This window comes from Euwallacea fornicatus, chromosome 19 (assembly GCF_040115645.1).
Source record: "Euwallacea fornicatus isolate EFF26 chromosome 19, ASM4011564v1, whole genome shotgun sequence".
NCBI lineage: Eukaryota > Metazoa > Arthropoda > Insecta > Coleoptera > Curculionidae > Euwallacea > Euwallacea fornicatus.
Window position 1 is genome coordinate 2,035,938 of NC_089559.1, and position 17,231 is coordinate 2,053,168.

The 17,231-nt window shown below is 37.1% G+C and overlaps 1 protein-coding gene across 11 annotated transcripts in view; it reads left to right on the plus strand.

Moving 5' to 3' along the window:
* Positions 1-17,231, plus strand: part of kn (EBF transcription factor knot) — a 91,523-nt gene that overhangs the window by 55,354 nt on the left and 18,938 nt on the right. For all 11 annotated transcript variants that reach the window (XM_066293565.1, XM_066293573.1, XM_066293569.1 and 8 more), the window contains exon 8: positions 16,930-17,011. In XM_066293565.1, the coding sequence (XP_066149662.1) occupies positions 16,930-17,011 (82 nt within the window). The remainder of the gene's footprint in view (positions 1-16,929; positions 17,012-17,231) is intronic.

A 17,231-nucleotide genomic window follows, 5' to 3' on the forward strand; every position in this document is an offset into this window, starting at 1 on the left:
AACGTAGATGGAACGAAGAAATAAGATTTTTATAATACATGTTGCACTCACTAAAAACTATTGTGATCAAAGAGAATGGGGACTAAAAAGAACGGTGGCGGTAATTAAATTTTTTGAGGGGCTGAAAGTGGCAGAGGTAAGAAAAAAACGGGATGTTGCCTCCGAGGGGCTATGATGAGATATAACTTGCATCCCTTGTGTGAGACATTAATTATTACAGCTACCTAGGTTGCAAAGAATTACGAAAATTATGGAAGGTACCTTTATCTGGAAATATTTTAAGCTACCATGGACGAAATATAATTTACTGTATGTACGTTTACATGAGCGAAGCCCTACATTCCTGGGACGAGTCGTTGTCTTTAGGGCCATACAAAATGTTTGGCATTTCTATCCCCTTAAATGAAAACACTCCTTAAGTGATTCATAGTCCTGATAAATGTCAATACCTGTGGCTATGGCGAAATAATAGACCACTGAAGGAGCCATAAACTAAGAAACTCTATTTTCTTCCCAACTCCACTTGTATACAGAGCAATCGTCGTCATTTGCCACGCTATAATATTAACACGTGTTTCTCTGAGGAGCGAGACCAAAATGGCCAACTTTAAGAACCCCGCCAGGCTCACAGGCTGCCGTGCGAAATCAGCATTTCACGGTGGAGCTCTGTGGGGCCCCAAATGTAAACATCTAAATGCAAGAAGGGCCCCCGAAAACCGCTGGTAATACTTGGTCTTTAAATGCTTATGAAGGACAGAGGGTCGCCGACTTATGTGCTACCCCAAAAGAGCCTCGGGCATGGGGTGGTAATACAGGGTTTAACTATGCGTATGGCCAGTTTGAGGCATGGATTAAGTTTCAATTTTGCATGTAAAGAAGAAGCTTCTGGTGACTTTCATACATGCACACATGTGCGCTGTTTTGACAAGACCGCAAATGGCTGGAAAGAGGGTGGTGTGTTGACATCTAAAACATCTTAATTTCTTCCCGAGGGATCCTGTTCCTCTTAATGGCCAATAATTACAAACGTCATTCCATCGGTAAAAGTTTTAGTGGCCTTCCGGTGACAAATTTCTAGAAATAAAAGAATTTATTAGCTCGAGGGTGCCCGATACTTTTGGACTTATTTTTGACTGGTTTTGAATAGATCGAACTGTGTTGACTGAAATTGCAGCTGTAAAAGAGACCACCTTTAGGCATTTCAATTTATTGCTTGAAACGTAGAATAATTTAAATGTTCCAGAATAGATGGGTGACTTGCTTCTGGATTATAAGTAGTCAAAGTATAAGTTTTTCACGTGTGAGGTCTAAAAATTTGTGTGCAAAAAGCAGGGGTGTAACTACACTATTTCTCAAATTTCAATAGACCCTCAAGTATTTTAAAAGGAACATTATGATTAGAAGCTGACTGACTTGCGAAAAATCGTGGGAAAAAAAACATTGAAGTGCGCCATTGAGTTTTACGAGCGATTGATAAATAAGTTAAAATTTACATAAAGAACTGGCGGAGGTTGAATTTTGAAAAAATCGTGGAAAATACTATTACAATAAATTTTGACAAATAGTCATTTATAATTTACAAATTCAAAATCAGAAAATTTCCTCGCTTTCTCTCTTGCGAGCAGAGGCGTATCAAGTTATATATTTAAAGAAGAGAAATACATGATTATTTAACGAGCATCGAAATTGGAATAAAAACGTGAGAAATGGTAATGATTCCAGAAATCTTGCTTCTCTTGTTTCTCCTCTCTTCTTTGTAAAACTGATAGGAGCTCAAACTCTACCGTCATCTCCGTTTTCGCCACTCTTCCTCTCTGGCCTCTATCTTTGTTCGTATATTCTTTTCGCTTTCTCTTTGAAAAGTTAGTAAACTAGTAAATTTTGCTCATAATTTCGAGGATCAAAGGGAACATATGTGGAGAGCATATTAAGACGAAATTTCTCGAAATATGAACCTTTCGGATTCTCAAATTTACAAATTAGAAATTTTCATATTCAGTCTCGTTCTCGCATAGATTTAGAAATTCTTCAACGTAACGCAGAACTTATCTTCGAAAGTGTCAATCAAACTAAGAAATTCGTCTAATAATTCAAAGAGGTAAATATGAGCCTGTAGATTCTCTAACTTCGAAGCTACAATTTTGTTATTATGATTCACGAATGGAGCCATAAACTGCATATTACAACCCAGAAATAATTTGCGTTGGGCCGAGGTAAACTTACGAATTTGATTCGCAATTTCAAGGATCAAAGAGAACGCATCAGCAATTCCTTTGGCCAAACATGAGGTATTGAGATTCTTCAGTTTGCTAGTTCCAAATTTTTGTATTTAGTCTCATTTTCATTCGAATCCATAAACTCTCGATAATATCGCAGAACTAACTTCCACCACTTAGAAGCAAACTGAGAAATTTAACTCATAATTTTATGAGTTCGAGAATATCATGTTTGGAGTAATATTGGAGCAGGGTAACTAACGAAATTTTCTGTTTATAGCTCTTGAAATTAAGATCTAAACTCGTGAGGTAGCCTGCCAGAAGGCGGCTAACTGGTGGGATTGCAATCGCCAGTTTCTCTCTTGAGCTATTGCGACAATAACAGAAAAATAAATTATTTTATTAAAGGAGCCATATGCTCTAATTATGCTTTTTCCTGCCCATTCTTGCGACTGAAGTCGAAATTGCACCAATCAACTTCAATGCGATTAGAACAACTGACGCTGCTTTTCTACTCACGCACAGTGGACTAAACGGTAATGTCTTCTAATATCCCCTGCATGCGTAATTAGTATCATTTTTCATTATGCGGAGGAAGGGCAGTCAAATTGGCCAGGAACCCCTTTAGGCAGTAGGCGAAAAGTTGATGTTCTATATAAGGTGTCTGTGAGTAAAGAGCCATAAATTCAATCACATATTCTAGGTCCTAAAACACGACAAAAACTTCCTATAAATATATATCGAAAAGCGCTTTTTTTTCGATATACCGGGTGTGAAAGATTGGTTCCTGAGGATGATTTTTTTATTAATATTTTCGAAACGTTTGAAGGTAAATCCATGAACTTTTGTACTTATTATAACATTTTGTGATTTTTTTGACTTTCTATACATAAATTGCCACAGTTTTTCAGGAGCGGTTAATACGAGAGAAAAACACTCAAAAAGTGTCTAAAGTTTTTCGTAACTGAATTTACTGACTGTTTTATAGGAAATGTACGAAAATTGAAGATTTTTATATAAAAAGGGAACTTTTGTTGGAAGTCGAAATCTCCAACTGTTTTTTAGAAAATTTATATTTAACAAATTTGTTGATACTACGTTTTATTAAATAAACATCAGACTTAAAACCCGTTTGACCCTAAAATTAAACAAATATATATTTTTGACTTTACCGCATTTAACAACATACATTAATAACGTCTGGTAATTTTTCATTGTCACAGAATCCGTGTTTAATTACGACTATTGTTAAAGAAAATGAATAAAACGGGTTTGAAATTTTAAGTTTTTTTTAAATAAAATATAGTATTCACTGATTCGTTTAATCTCAATTTTGCGACAACAGCACCTTTTTATATAAAAATCTTCAAATTTAACATTTTTCCTATAAAATCGCCAATAAAGTTAACAGCAAAAAATTTAGGTTCTTTTAAGTGCCAGTCGCTTACATTACACGACTCTGGAAAAATATGGCGATTTCTTTGTAGAGACACCAAAAAGAGCACGGAAAGTTATAAAAAAGTACAAAATTTCATTGATATATCTCGAAACGTTTAGAAAACGTAAATAAAAAACTAACCTCAGGAGCCAACTTTTCCCACCCTGTATATCGAAAATGAAATCCCTTTCAATATATACTTATATAAAGTTTTCGTAATATTGTGGAACCTAGAATACATGATTAAATTTATGGCACCGTGTTCAGAGACACCTTGTATTAATCTATTCCTAACGAAATCTTTTTAGCTTTGCACACTTAATTAGTATCAGCGTGCATTACGTGCAGGGCAGACCTGGTCAGCTTAGGGGGCCAATCCCCTTAGGGGGCAGGCGGGAGGTTGACTCTCTTGATTAATCTATTCCCAATTAAATCTGTTGATTTCTTTGCAACTTACAAGGCAATTTGGAACATGACGGGGTCCCAAAATACTAAATATCATACGTGATGTATCATTGCATACACACGCAATGCCACAAATTTATTATTTACTCTCGTCAAATTCCGTGTCCGAGCCGAATAAATTAACACCGTATTAGCCATTAAATGGACGAATGCACGGTATGTTAATATGCCTTATTTATTTGCTCGTAAACAGCGCTGAGTTAGTTTAGCACCATATTGCGCATAGGTTGGGCCATACAGGGACTATTTCATTCAAGGGAGATTGATATCAGTGATAACTATACTGTAGTGTTTAACATCAAACTCTATCAAAAAGATATTTTCCGTGGAAACGGAAAGCTTGACCAATTCCCTGGTGGACGAAATATTACGTTGGTGATGTTACCAAAACACTGACATGTTGGCCTTAATTGAACAACGAAATCACCGAACTTATTTCACACTATCTTGCCCCTGTAAAATCACCCCAATTTCCTGCTCGTATAACCCGCAGGATCACCCAAACACTAACAGCAGGATAACGGGAACTAGAATAAATATGTAACGCAGGATAGCTCCCTGCTATTATTTTATTAGGTCCTTGTACAGCAGGAGTTTAGCACGCTCTAACTGAGAGGCCCATATGCCCTACGGCTCATTGTCGCATGCCTTATGTTCAACTTAGAAGTGAGGGCCCTATAAAACTAGAGGCCTGAGCTTTACTTGGGCAGGAAAAATCCCCATGTGAGTGCTTTCTTTAGACAAAATAATGGTTCACTTTGTGGAGGTTTTGGGAGCTCTTAAACGAAAGCCTCTTATTTCCATGAGCCTTGTCCCTCTCGAAAGTTAACTAATACAGTGCAAAGACAAATAGAGGACCAGCCCGGTGGCCTAAGGGCAAGTACGAGACAAAGGGTCGGAGAATAACCAGATTAGGCTTGCCGATATGCAGTGTAGTGGGAATTATCGGTGCTCTTTGGTGTATGCACTGGACTAATATCGATGACGTAGGGTGTTGTCTCTGATAAAACTTCCTTGTTTTTGATCCGAAAGCAGAGGAATTGTCTTGGAAGTTGTGGAGTAAATTGGTGGGAACGTGGTTGAATATGAGCAGATATGCACCGGATGTTTCCTAAACATACGGAGCAACTTTCCTCGATACCACTAACAAACTAATAACATTTACAATAATTGTTGCACTTTTTGAAATACGTGCATCTTCTGAGGACTTCAAGTAATCCCAACAAAAAACAATCTGATGGGTTCATACCGGGAGGTTTGGTAGGCCATGCAGGTAATTCTGCTCCCGCAATTAACCAACGGGTGAGGTACTGGTCGCCTCGAAATTCACCGCGTTTGTGTGGTTCCTGCATCAACATCTTCCTTTCAGGAAGGTCCCATTCCAAAAATCTTCCATGCTGTTCTCCATAAAGTTGTTCTGGTTGAATGCAAGATTGAATGCAATAAGGGGATCACCGATGATTCCCACCAAAGTTCTGAGAGATTATTGTACTTTATGCTGATGTTATTGTGAAAATTGGCGATGGCGTTATGGGAGAACGAAGCTTCCTCTTTGAAAGGTACGTTCCCTAGGAAATCCAGCGGTGCTACTAATTAAGATGTAACCAAGTATAAAAATCTACTCTGAGGGGAAAATCCGGGGTAATAGAGCCCGCATCCGATGCATATGACTAGGATTAAATCTCGAGATTTTAAAATCTAGTCTACAGCAGTTTGTCATGTACTGATTTGAGGACATCCTTCGAAGAAAAAGTGCTAAAATGAGCTAATATTGAGGAATCAAATGACCAGAGGTAATTTGGAGTTGGATCAATCAGAAATTATCCGCAAATCTCAAACTAATCAGCGATAATTCCCAATTCCATGGAATCCATGCTTAACGAACCGTTGGTAACTTAAATTCAGAGAAGTCTTTGAATGGAATTTGGAATTGCGCTCCAAACTTATTCCAAATAATTTAATCTAAGAAAATGTGCAATTATCTCTGAATCACTAACCTAAACTAAACGGTAATTACTACGCCTAGGAAGCAAAGCTTCTTCCATTCTTGAATGACCTCAAAATACCATGAATTATAAAATGATTCAACGAAAGATGATCTATCAATCCCATGCATGGAGCCATGCTGTACTAACCCATATCGACTTAAGGAAGTTTTGGAATTGCTTACCCGGATTGATTTGGATCGATGATCTGGAAATCTCAAACCAACAGACAGCAACTGCTGATTACTTATTATGGAATTTATTTTACTTTTACATGTTTTTTTTTTGTTACTACTCCAGAATGGCTAGAAAACTTAAAGAAATTGTGAACGCGAGATAGCCAGAACCGATCAAAGATCTTCAACAGGTGTGAGCAACGGTTAATCTAAATGAACTACAATCGGGACAATTGCGGGCGATCCTAAAAAGTGTTGCTAACCTGAATTAACTCGAACGAGGCAGGAATTAACTGCTAGGTCAGCGCGGTCAATAGGTGAATTGGTCGAAATTAGCACTAACCTCGGCTACCCCGCATATCCGATATAATCATATCATTAGTGACCCGAACAGGCGTTGTCGTAAGGGATTCTAGAAGGTGCTAACCCAAACTAACCAGGAGCAATATGCGAATCCCATGGTTCAGTTAATAACGAAGTAAATATTTCTCTGAAGGGACCGATGGCTCGTTGAGTGCAACAATTAAATCAGATCAATAACTTCACATCTCGCTAAGTATCGGCATTACTCTTGAATTTTTTCGTCAGTTCGGTCACAAAGCCGTCAGCAGTGTAGTTTTATTTCCATTCCTTTTCCCCTATATTAGCGCATACCACTTCATAAATCTGTCAGTTTGAAAAGGTATCGGTCCTCCTATAACGCATTATTGCCTCGCTGTTTTTCAATCGAACACGACTCGAAATTCCTCCAATTCTCGGCGATACTAATCGCTTAATCAATCAATCGACATTTTTTATTAAAGAATTCACGTTTGAAAACAGTCACTCTCCATGACGGGTTCAGTGCGGTCTGAGGGGGGAAAATCCCGAAACGCAAGGGAAACTTTTAGTTTCCCTGCATCGGCCGTTTTTCCGGCCGAGACGTGCTCCCCTTTCCGCGTCCTCGTCTAATCTATGTCGTTCCTTATTCCACTTTCTCCTTTTTGGCGGCCATGTTCCCAAGGGAGTCCGGACAGATCCCAGGGGTGGGTATTGACTCTGTATCCCCCAGTGAGCCGGTCGTCAATACCGTTGGGGAACGACGTCGGCCGAGGGCCCCCGAAATATGATCGGTTTCGTGAGATTATCTTTCTTCTTGCGGCGTGGTTTAGAGGGAAAATGTGTATCCACAAGGGGGGAAATGTGCATTTTTAGTGCTACATTGTGGGCCAAGAAATATTTGGTTAAATTCGTGGATGTGTCGCAGATCACAATAGCCTCCAATAAGCGATATAAAATTATCATATTTTCATTGTTAATTGAGGAAAATCCTAATACAAGCACATTCTTGATGATTAGGGTGCATCGATCATTTGTTAATCGCACACATTTCTATGAAAAAATTACGAGTTTTAATCTAACTGTGGAATCATAACAACCTCCAAACTTGAAGGTTGTAAAACCAGAACTAATTTAAACCTCTCATATTTGAGTGTAGAATCAGAATAAGTAATTCATAAAAATCTTTATACATGCACGAACCTGCTGTTTATGTACATGACAAATCACCCAGTTACTCAACTTTCTACAAAGAAATTACAACTTTTATTGGAAAGCCAGTGGCGTATTTCCATCGCTTCGAGAGATGTGGGATTTAAAGTTTGAAAGCTAGCAAAAAGTAAATACTTCCCTGTCTTGGAAAATTTCATAAAAATTTCTAAATTTTCGAGGTGCCGTTTTTCAGTTTAACAGCGTGATATGGACCCTATAGGGATCCTGGATACCTGAATTAAAGCCCTGGAGCATTGGAAAAATATTTTTGGTGACTTTCATTTTACAGCACTTTTAAAATTCTTTATCTGAGCACGTTCCTGAGGTTTAATGGGATTAAAAAATGAAGCAGCTTCAAAACTTTTTGTGGAGGAATTGCGAGGTTTATTTGAAGTGCAGTGGCGTATCTCATTAGCCGTCTAAATTGAGGAGGCCAGATTTCAAACTATAATAAGAAAAAATCATTATGAAGAACTTTTACATCTGTTCGCCTCTAGTATTCAGTGTGCCTCAAACATCGGCTAACTGCAAAATTTTCTACAGAAAAATTCAAGTTTTAATTGGAAGTTCAGTGGCATATCATATTACCTTCAACAGCTAATTCAATCAATTTTGTGCCGGGGAGAAATAAGAAGAAATTTTTTAAAGACGTTCACACGCACGCCCTTGATGTTAGTGTGCTTCAACAGTTGGAGCACATGGCGAGAATCCTCAGCCTTCCATTAGAGCTTGAAACTTTCCATATTTTGGGTGTTGCGTCATAACACAACAATTCAGAAAACATTCACGTAACTCACTGAGTATACAATTTTCTACGTCGAAATTTCGAGTTTTAAACGAAACCCAGTGGCGTACCGACGAAAAAAAATCAGCAACAACCTGCAAGCCAATTAAAGAGACATGGCACTCATATGGAACTATAAAATAGACAGAAATTTCACCCATATTTAATCGCAGATTAATCATTCCTTGACCTTCCTCAAGAGCAACCCTCCGGTCCCAAGTGGTCTCTAAAATCGAAAATATCCCTCTCAGATTGCCGGATCATGTGCAACCGGATTTATCGAATGCATCATCTTAATTCTTTTAATGCATCCTGACTGGACTAAAAATCAAATTAAACTCCAATATTGTTAATTTGTTTCCAGCTGTAGCTGCTATAAAGCACAAGCTTTCGAAGGGTTGCTATAGTCCGGAAGATAACACCTGTGTTGGTGCATTAAAACTTGCCATTACAACGGAGTAGCCAATACTATGCTTCCTTGAATTTTCGGGATGATTATGTCAGTTGAGAATTATAGCCGGTGCAAGTTGCTACGGTTGGTGGATGGTAAATATCCCCTGGTCTAGACCGAAATAGACTCATATAGTTTAGTTTTTATCCCGCAATGGGCTCCGCTAGACACGTGACTCGATCGACGGTCGCGTGTTGCAGTTTTGTTTTTGCCACGATTATCAAATTACAATGGAACTGTCAATTGATCTAGAGCAAAGTTAGAGTAAGAGTGGATAAATAGAAAAGACTGGATGGTTTAAAAATTGAGGTATTTCATTTCGAACAGTTTCTGAACATAAATTGCAATGGGTTCGGCGACTTGGCCTCCAGGTCCTCCAGATCTGACTCCTTGTGATATTTTTCCCTAACGTTATTTTCTCTGAAGAAAACGTTACTGACGTTTGATGTATCGCGTCGGCAATTGCACGTGTGACAATTCGGACTAATAATTGTTTTCTCGCTAAAAGGCATGGACGTATAGGGATTTGGAGAGTTTTGACGGGAAAATCCCAGTTCTCGGCTAGGTAGGAAAAAACTAGCATACATGTCAAGAGGTCAAGTTTTGAGAAATTATTAATGGCGAAACCCGAATTTCGATCTTTTTAAAGGCCACGGCACTACAACGTGTTTTTTATATTTTGGCTATTTTCAAAATTTTTTATAACTTTTTTGGTTAGGACAACATTGAAGTAAAGCGAAAACTATACCATTTGTCAGGATTTTTTCAAAATTCGAAAATTAATGTGTTTCCTCTCAACACTCGTGTTTGAAAAAGTAGCATAATGAGCCTTTGCTGTTGTGTAGATAATGACGATAGGTAGGGGAGGAGGGGGATCGAAGGTAAAAGAGGACATGTTACCATTTATTTGGAACAAATATAATCTTTTCAGATTCTGTAAGTTTAAAGTTGCTAATATTTATATTTGGTCTTAGTTTTAAGCGGATTTATATTCTCGGGATTAATATGCAAAACTTATCTCCATTATTCCAGTGAAAATTAAGAAATTTACCTCATATTTTTAGGAGCTGGAAGAAAAATATGAGCCCCGCAATGCCCTAATTGAGAAACTACAAATTTATTTTTTTGTTTAATTCATGAATAGAGCTATAAACTGTCTATTACAACTCGTGTATAATACTTACAGGTAAACTATCGAATTTAATTCACAATTTTGATGACAAAAGAAAATATATCCGTTTTTACTTTGCCTAAAAATCATAGTCTTTGAGATTTTTCATCTCCCAGTTAAATTGTTATATTTATTCTCGTTCTCGTATGAGTCTGTAATCTTTATTTCTCCTCAGAAACGTACCATTATCGCCTGGACCTCAAGTCTGTTGCTTCCAGGTGAACTAATAAATGTAGTTCCGGTCACTTCAGGGTCACTTCATCATTTCTAGGGAACATATCAATATCTCCTTTTATCAAATATGAATTTTTCATAATCTTTACATGGTGCAATTTTATTGTGAGTTCGTTCTCATGTGAACCTATAAACTCTCGATTATGGCCCCGAATTCATGTCCACTAACTACAATTTTATGGCTGATAGAGACTATTTCTTTGAATACACATGAGCCTGCTAAATGATTTAATTTCAAAGCAACAAATTTTTATGTTTATTGGAATTCACAACTGTATTCATGAAGTGGGAGGAACAGTTTCACCATAAAATTTTTGAGGGGCTGAGAATAAACGGGAGAAGGAATCGGTGTGTAAAGAAGTGGTGAAGCGGTCAAATGAGTTGCCTTCGTGGGATCTTCTTGAAAAAATATAACGAGGAGCTTTCTGTCGTAAAGTTTAAAAATCTTGACATTTGTGCTAAAACTCTCGGTATAATGGTCAAAATATCGAAAATTACGCTTTTATTTTGCACATTTCAGTGAAAACGCCTGTTACCAGGAAATGGCATCGTTTATTTGACCCAATTCCAGAAATAATTTATAAATTCGTTTTTCAATTTGGGACAAAAACCCGCAAAAGCCGAAAACCTCACTAAATATTAATAAAGTTAATAATGGCACATTTTTAACTCCCAGCTTATTTATTTTCCATGTGCAACTAAAAACCATGAATGGGATGCCTGGTTTCACAAGTGAAACTCGAAAATTCTTAACATTGGTCCCTGAGGACAGGTAGGTCTTGAGGGCATGCATTATGCAGAACACTGTTGCCAGTTTGTCATCAATTAATAAGGGCCGTATCAAGACTTTTGCATAATTTAGGACGAGTTCGCATCGCAGCGTTTCCTGCTCCCACCGACGTCGTCTTAAGTCTGCGGCAGGAACTAAAGTAACGCTAAGCGATTCGGAATGGATAATGCCCCTAGTGGAAATTAGCTTGATTCGGTTTTAAATGTAAACGAAGTCCCCGGAAAGGTGCACTCCTCGGGGTGCTAAAATCGCCAAAAGTCCTTCTTTAAGTGGTGCGTTTTTCCCTGCAAATGAAATCAGCTTGTAAATCCGGCGAATTTATAAAGACGTTAAACATAACGGAATATGGAAATTTCGGGAAAGGGAGACGGAATTTATTAAATAACTCAATTTCGGCCGAATGAAGGCCTCATTTGCATCGGATTTTACGTTATTTTCTCCATTTCCTTCAGTGGTGTACGATACATAGCTCATTTTTACATGGCTCGCCTATGAATTTTCGGTCCTTCGAGCCGGGTTTTTGCTGCCTACGCAACAATTTACGGGCTCAAAAATTGATATTTCAAGAGTGTAACTTAAACCATTTTGAAAGCGTTTAAAAAAACTCCCCCCAATAAATAGATCTGGTCAAAAAGCTCCGCATCGGCAATCAATTTTTTTTCCTGCAAAGTTCCGGCTCTGTCGGTGATTAACCCACGTCGAAAAAACATTTTCGCGATATTTTTCGGGATAATACAGTTATAATTCATTGCATGGCAATTTCCACTGTCTGACTGACAAATTCGCTACATAGCGATTCATTTTTCAGTTGTGTGTTGACCTTTTGTAGCGATTCCGGCTGTGTTGGAGTAGCAATCATGAACGAGATGATTAGCAAAACAACATTATTGAATCAATTGCACTGTTCGTTACGTCGCTAAGTTAATGACAAGCCATAAAGCTTAAGCAAGTGGCTAAAGTATACCTTTTGCCAATGAACAAATAATTAAACCTCTTAAAAAAATCGTGTAAGGTGCCCTTGAGTTACGCTAACTGTCTTCAGGCCGAGTTGAATGAAATTAGTTTCCCCTTCCTCCTTATCCTCTTACCTTCCTCACTAAATATCCGTCGCAAAATTTCCAATATAACTTATTCTCTTCAACGGGTTCATCTGTTCACCTTAGAATATCTCCAGGTAGCACAAGAGAAAAAAATCCTTCCAAGTTTGCTTCTGTCCGATTTGTTTTCCTTACAGAGTTTACAGTACAATATCTTTCTTCCTTATACTGTTCCCTTTATTTTCCTCTCTAAGTAAATAACTTCTCGTTGCTACCGTGTCTTCTATCTCCCCCCTCCTCACCGCAGTATATTACTAATATTTTCATAGTCCTAGTAACCCGTCATAAAATATTAACACCGTAGTATACTGCGTGATATAGAAAAGAGAACACCCCGTAAAAATCGTTTAATTTAAATCATTTTTGGTATTCATATTTCTTACGCTCAAAGAAATAAATCATTGAAAAATTGAATAAAGTTAATTGTTAAAAATTAAAAAAAAATTATAATTTGTCGGCCCTTCGCGGTGTCTTATACATTCCTGTACACGTCTAGGCATGGACCTAATGAGGTGATCGATGTCCTCTTGGGGGATCTCATTCCAGACTAACTGGACAGCATGACATAGGGCCGCTAGGGTTTGAAGGGGAGGGGTAAATTATGCAACTTTCTACCTACAATATCTCATACATGGTCAATCCGTAAGAAGACTGGAGATCGAAGTGACAAAGATAGCAAATTGATTGCATTTTATTGAAAGAAGTTGAGAGTCGCTCTAGCCACATTCAGTCGTACGTTGTCTTACTGGGAAACTGGATTATCAAAGAATTTCCAGATATCACCCCAAATGAGATTCTAGAATTTCTTGAATGTATCATTCGGCTGTCATATTGCCTCAAATGAAAAGTAAAGGTAAACTGCTACCATATGCGATAGTACCCCGAACCACTACCCCAACAGTTTGACGGACATGCCTCTGTATTGTAAACTAAGGATCCCGTCTTTAACCGCGTCTTCTTCTTACTGTTACCCGACCATCATGCATCCCCAGACAGAATCTAGATTCGGCACTAAAGACTATATTATCCCATTTCAGATCCCAATGTATCCGTTCTCTGCAACACTGCAGTCGATTTTCACGATGATTTAAAGTGAGAAGTAACACAAGATGGAGATGGTAGGAAATCAGTCCAAAACTTTTTATCCGGCGATAAAGGGTTCGAATGTCAATGGTCTTTCCATACTCAGTAAACCACTGATCCGCGAGCGTCCTCCATGAGACGAACCTATCCCTTAGGGCCATAATTCGAAAGCGGCGATCTGCACGTTCTGTAGTTTTCCTGGATTGTCCAGTACCACTTCTGACTATTTGCTCTTCTCGGAACCATGCCTGACAACATTTCACTATGGTATTTACATTACGGTTAAACTAGTGGCGATTACCCTAAATGACCCATCAGCTCCTCGTGGACCCACTATTCAACCTCAAACTCGTTCAATTGATGAAAATTTCGCTGCATTCTGCGTTTTGGCATATTTAATTAATCTAAAAGCACCTTCTAAGCACGCTAGGCACCTATAAATTATATTTTTAAGTCATATTGTTGATATTTCATTGCAATTTTTATAGTAAAAAAAAACTAAAATTCCTGATAACTTGTAAATACATCGATAAATATGGCTGAAAATTTAATCATTTTTTGTTCCCGTATAAAAACATGTATACCAAAATTTATTTAAAAAAATATATTTTTACGGGGTATTTTCTTTTCTATATCACTCAGTATATATTACTAATATCTGTAGGTGGCAAAATGCTTTCTTCTGATATTTTCCTTTTTTCCTTGCAAAATTTCCACGAAGCCACCTTATTCTTGCCTCCTGATCATGTTTCGTTCCTCACAAAATTTCCAGGGAATTTTGTACTTATTTCCTTGTTGTTCACCTACGAATAATTTTATCGAAAAAAAATGTATCTTCCTCGCACAATATTCCAGACCTCTCATCACGAAATATCCAAAAAAACTCCTTACTTACCCACTATCATGGATTCAAACTTCAACTAATTATCCTCATTTACCTCGAATCAAGAACGGAATCCTAATTGCCAGAAAAACCCCTGGAATGTCTACGTAAGTTCTTTTCTTCATTCGGCGATATATACCTAAATTTCTTTTTCCTGAAAGTCGATTCAGCAGCTTTCCAGAGGGACATTAGTTTGGACCGTTTCCAGTTAAGGGATGCTTACAACTCGAGTTTTGTCCACGTGAAATTTCAAATCATTAAACAAGAAAGCGAATGCAAGTGAGACTGTCTGGCACGTCTCCGATTATTCTTCGAATTATTTCCAGAATAATAGACAAGCTTTGCTGTCGAAATATCGAAAGTCATTGGTGTAGGTTGAAATTATCTAATTTGTTCCGATTTCTATAGCTTTTTAATGACGCATTTGCGTAATTTCCAAAAATAGAAAATGGTCTTGAATTCTCCAATAAAAAGGGTCATTCATATTTTTTTTCGAGAAAGTCACGTCCGTTAGCGTCACTGTTTCATTAACTATTATGCCAGTTTCGGAAACTATGCAATGAAATTTTTATATTAAAATCAATTAGTGTAGGTTCACTTCAAAGGAATATATACCGTACGGCTCCAAATTCAAAAGCGGCATTAACTAGAACCAAAAATACTATCTTTTGACGTTTCTTTATTTTTTTAAATCTTACTTTCGTCAGCGGTAGGGTAAAATGTCTGATTAAAAAAAAATTAAATATTGGTCATGTGACTCCCTAAATTAAAGGCCTTTCAAAACTACATTCAATGGTGTATTACAAATCAAAATCTATCGAATAGTATATGAGAAAAACAGATATAATTTTGTTAAAAAATGCAATATAAACTCAGTTAAATAGTACTTAAACAATGAAAAAACTTGTTTGTTGATAGGAAATTGGTTTGTTTTCGATTTTGTGCTCACAAGCAGTCTTTCGGGTCATAATCCAGAGCAAACCAATTTCCTATCAACAAACAAGTTTTTTTATTATTTACGTACTATTTAACTGAGTTTGTATTGCATTTTTTACCATATTTATAGCTGTTTTTTTAACTAATCGATAGATTTTTTCCGCAGTACCCAAATGAGTGTAGTTTGGAAAGACTTTTAATTTGAAGTGTCATTTAACCTCTATTTCAATTTAAAAAAATTTCCCATTTTGCGCTATCTGTGACGTAATCAAGATTTAGAACAATAAACAAAAGGCAAAAGATAGTATATTTTGTTGTAGTTAATGCTGTTTTTGATTTTTTTAAAGTCAATAATTTGTTAAAAAGTGAAAAATGGGAGGGGGAGGGGGTTAGGTTGACAATGTAAAGCCATACAGCATAACGTAATAACAAGACTATTCCAATTGGGCTCTCGAGATTCCTCTCTGATACGCCTCTGGTTTCTTTTCTATTGCGTTCATTATTTTTCTATTTACAGAGGCATTAAGGGTAATTTCTAAAAAAAATTAAAAATTCAATACATTTCTTTAAATAAGTAGAAATTCGTAAAAATGTGCCGCCTCAAAATGGAGATTTTATCTGATTGTTACTAGTTTCGAATTCTTACCCCGTAGGCCTCTGGTTGGTTTTGTATCGCCTCCATAATTTTTTACATAGAGACAAAAAATTTTAATAAATTCCTACAAGACAAACAATGCACAAAACACACATTTATTATTAGGAATTCATGAAATTGTACCATCTCAAAATCGAAATTTAACGTTATTGTTGTTAGTGTCAAGAGAACATCCCGTAGGTGTCTTCTTGGTGTGGTGTCGTCTTCATAATTTTTCTTTTTTAATGATAGATTGAGATTGAGGAGACAGAATTGAGCAAAATTCATGGGAAATCTCAATGACTAACAAAGCTTTTAATTAGTGGCAATACACAAAAATTTGCCACTTTAAAGTGGCCGTTTAATTGCTAATCTCATATCCACGCTTCTGGATGTCATTACAAAACGTTAATTTCCCTAGTGCCAAGAAAATTTTTTTTTTCGAATTCCTGAAATCACTTCATCCCCAATGTAATGCATCCCAGAGTAACAATTCGAGCATACCGGAACTAACTTAAGATTAGGGCTATCGCCTGACTAATCCCACTTAAATTAAGCAACAAGTTTCTACATAATGGGCCTTTTTATTGAAACCTCGCGTGAGTTTTTCTAAGGGAGGAACCTCGTTCTTTCCACTTGATTCGGCATCACACAAATTGATATTACTCAGTTCGAATTCATTTAATTGAAACCATTTAAGAACGTATTTCTTCAATAACTTGTAACCTGCATAATGGATTTTCCACTTGGACGATTCCAGTCGATTCGAATAAAAAATGAAGACATTTTTGAGGGGCATGTGCGGTTACCGATTAGCCGCCAAAGTACATCAAAAGGCGCCCCCTGTAGGTGGAAACAAAAATAATTAAAACGTGCCGATCCCGTGGGAATACCACCCCTGGGGTTAGGGGTTCAATTAGCCTGGTATGTGTATTGTTTGTAAACACTGGCAGGAAGGGTGTGTATGTGCTATTATTAGTATAATAATCGGGTGCTATGTAAAAATTGTGTTTTTTGGAACAAGTTCGCGTTTAAATTTGTCTCTTTTCTTTTCAGATTCTTTCTCAAATTTTTCCTCAAGTGCAATCAAAACTGTCTAAAAAACGCTGGCAATCCCAGAGACATGCGACGATTTCAGGTAAGTAATTTAATAATTTTAGTACTAATAAGAAAATGATCAATTTTTTGACCTGATAAAGTAAAACGTCAAATATCTTTTGACTGTGCTGGTGTAGGAAGCTCATACCAAAATAAAAGCAGAGATGTTATCAGCTGTGGTCCAACATATCGACAGCTCCACCTAGAAGAATTTTGCGGTACTTATTATCGTACTATCTGAGACGTTTAGTAAAACCAGT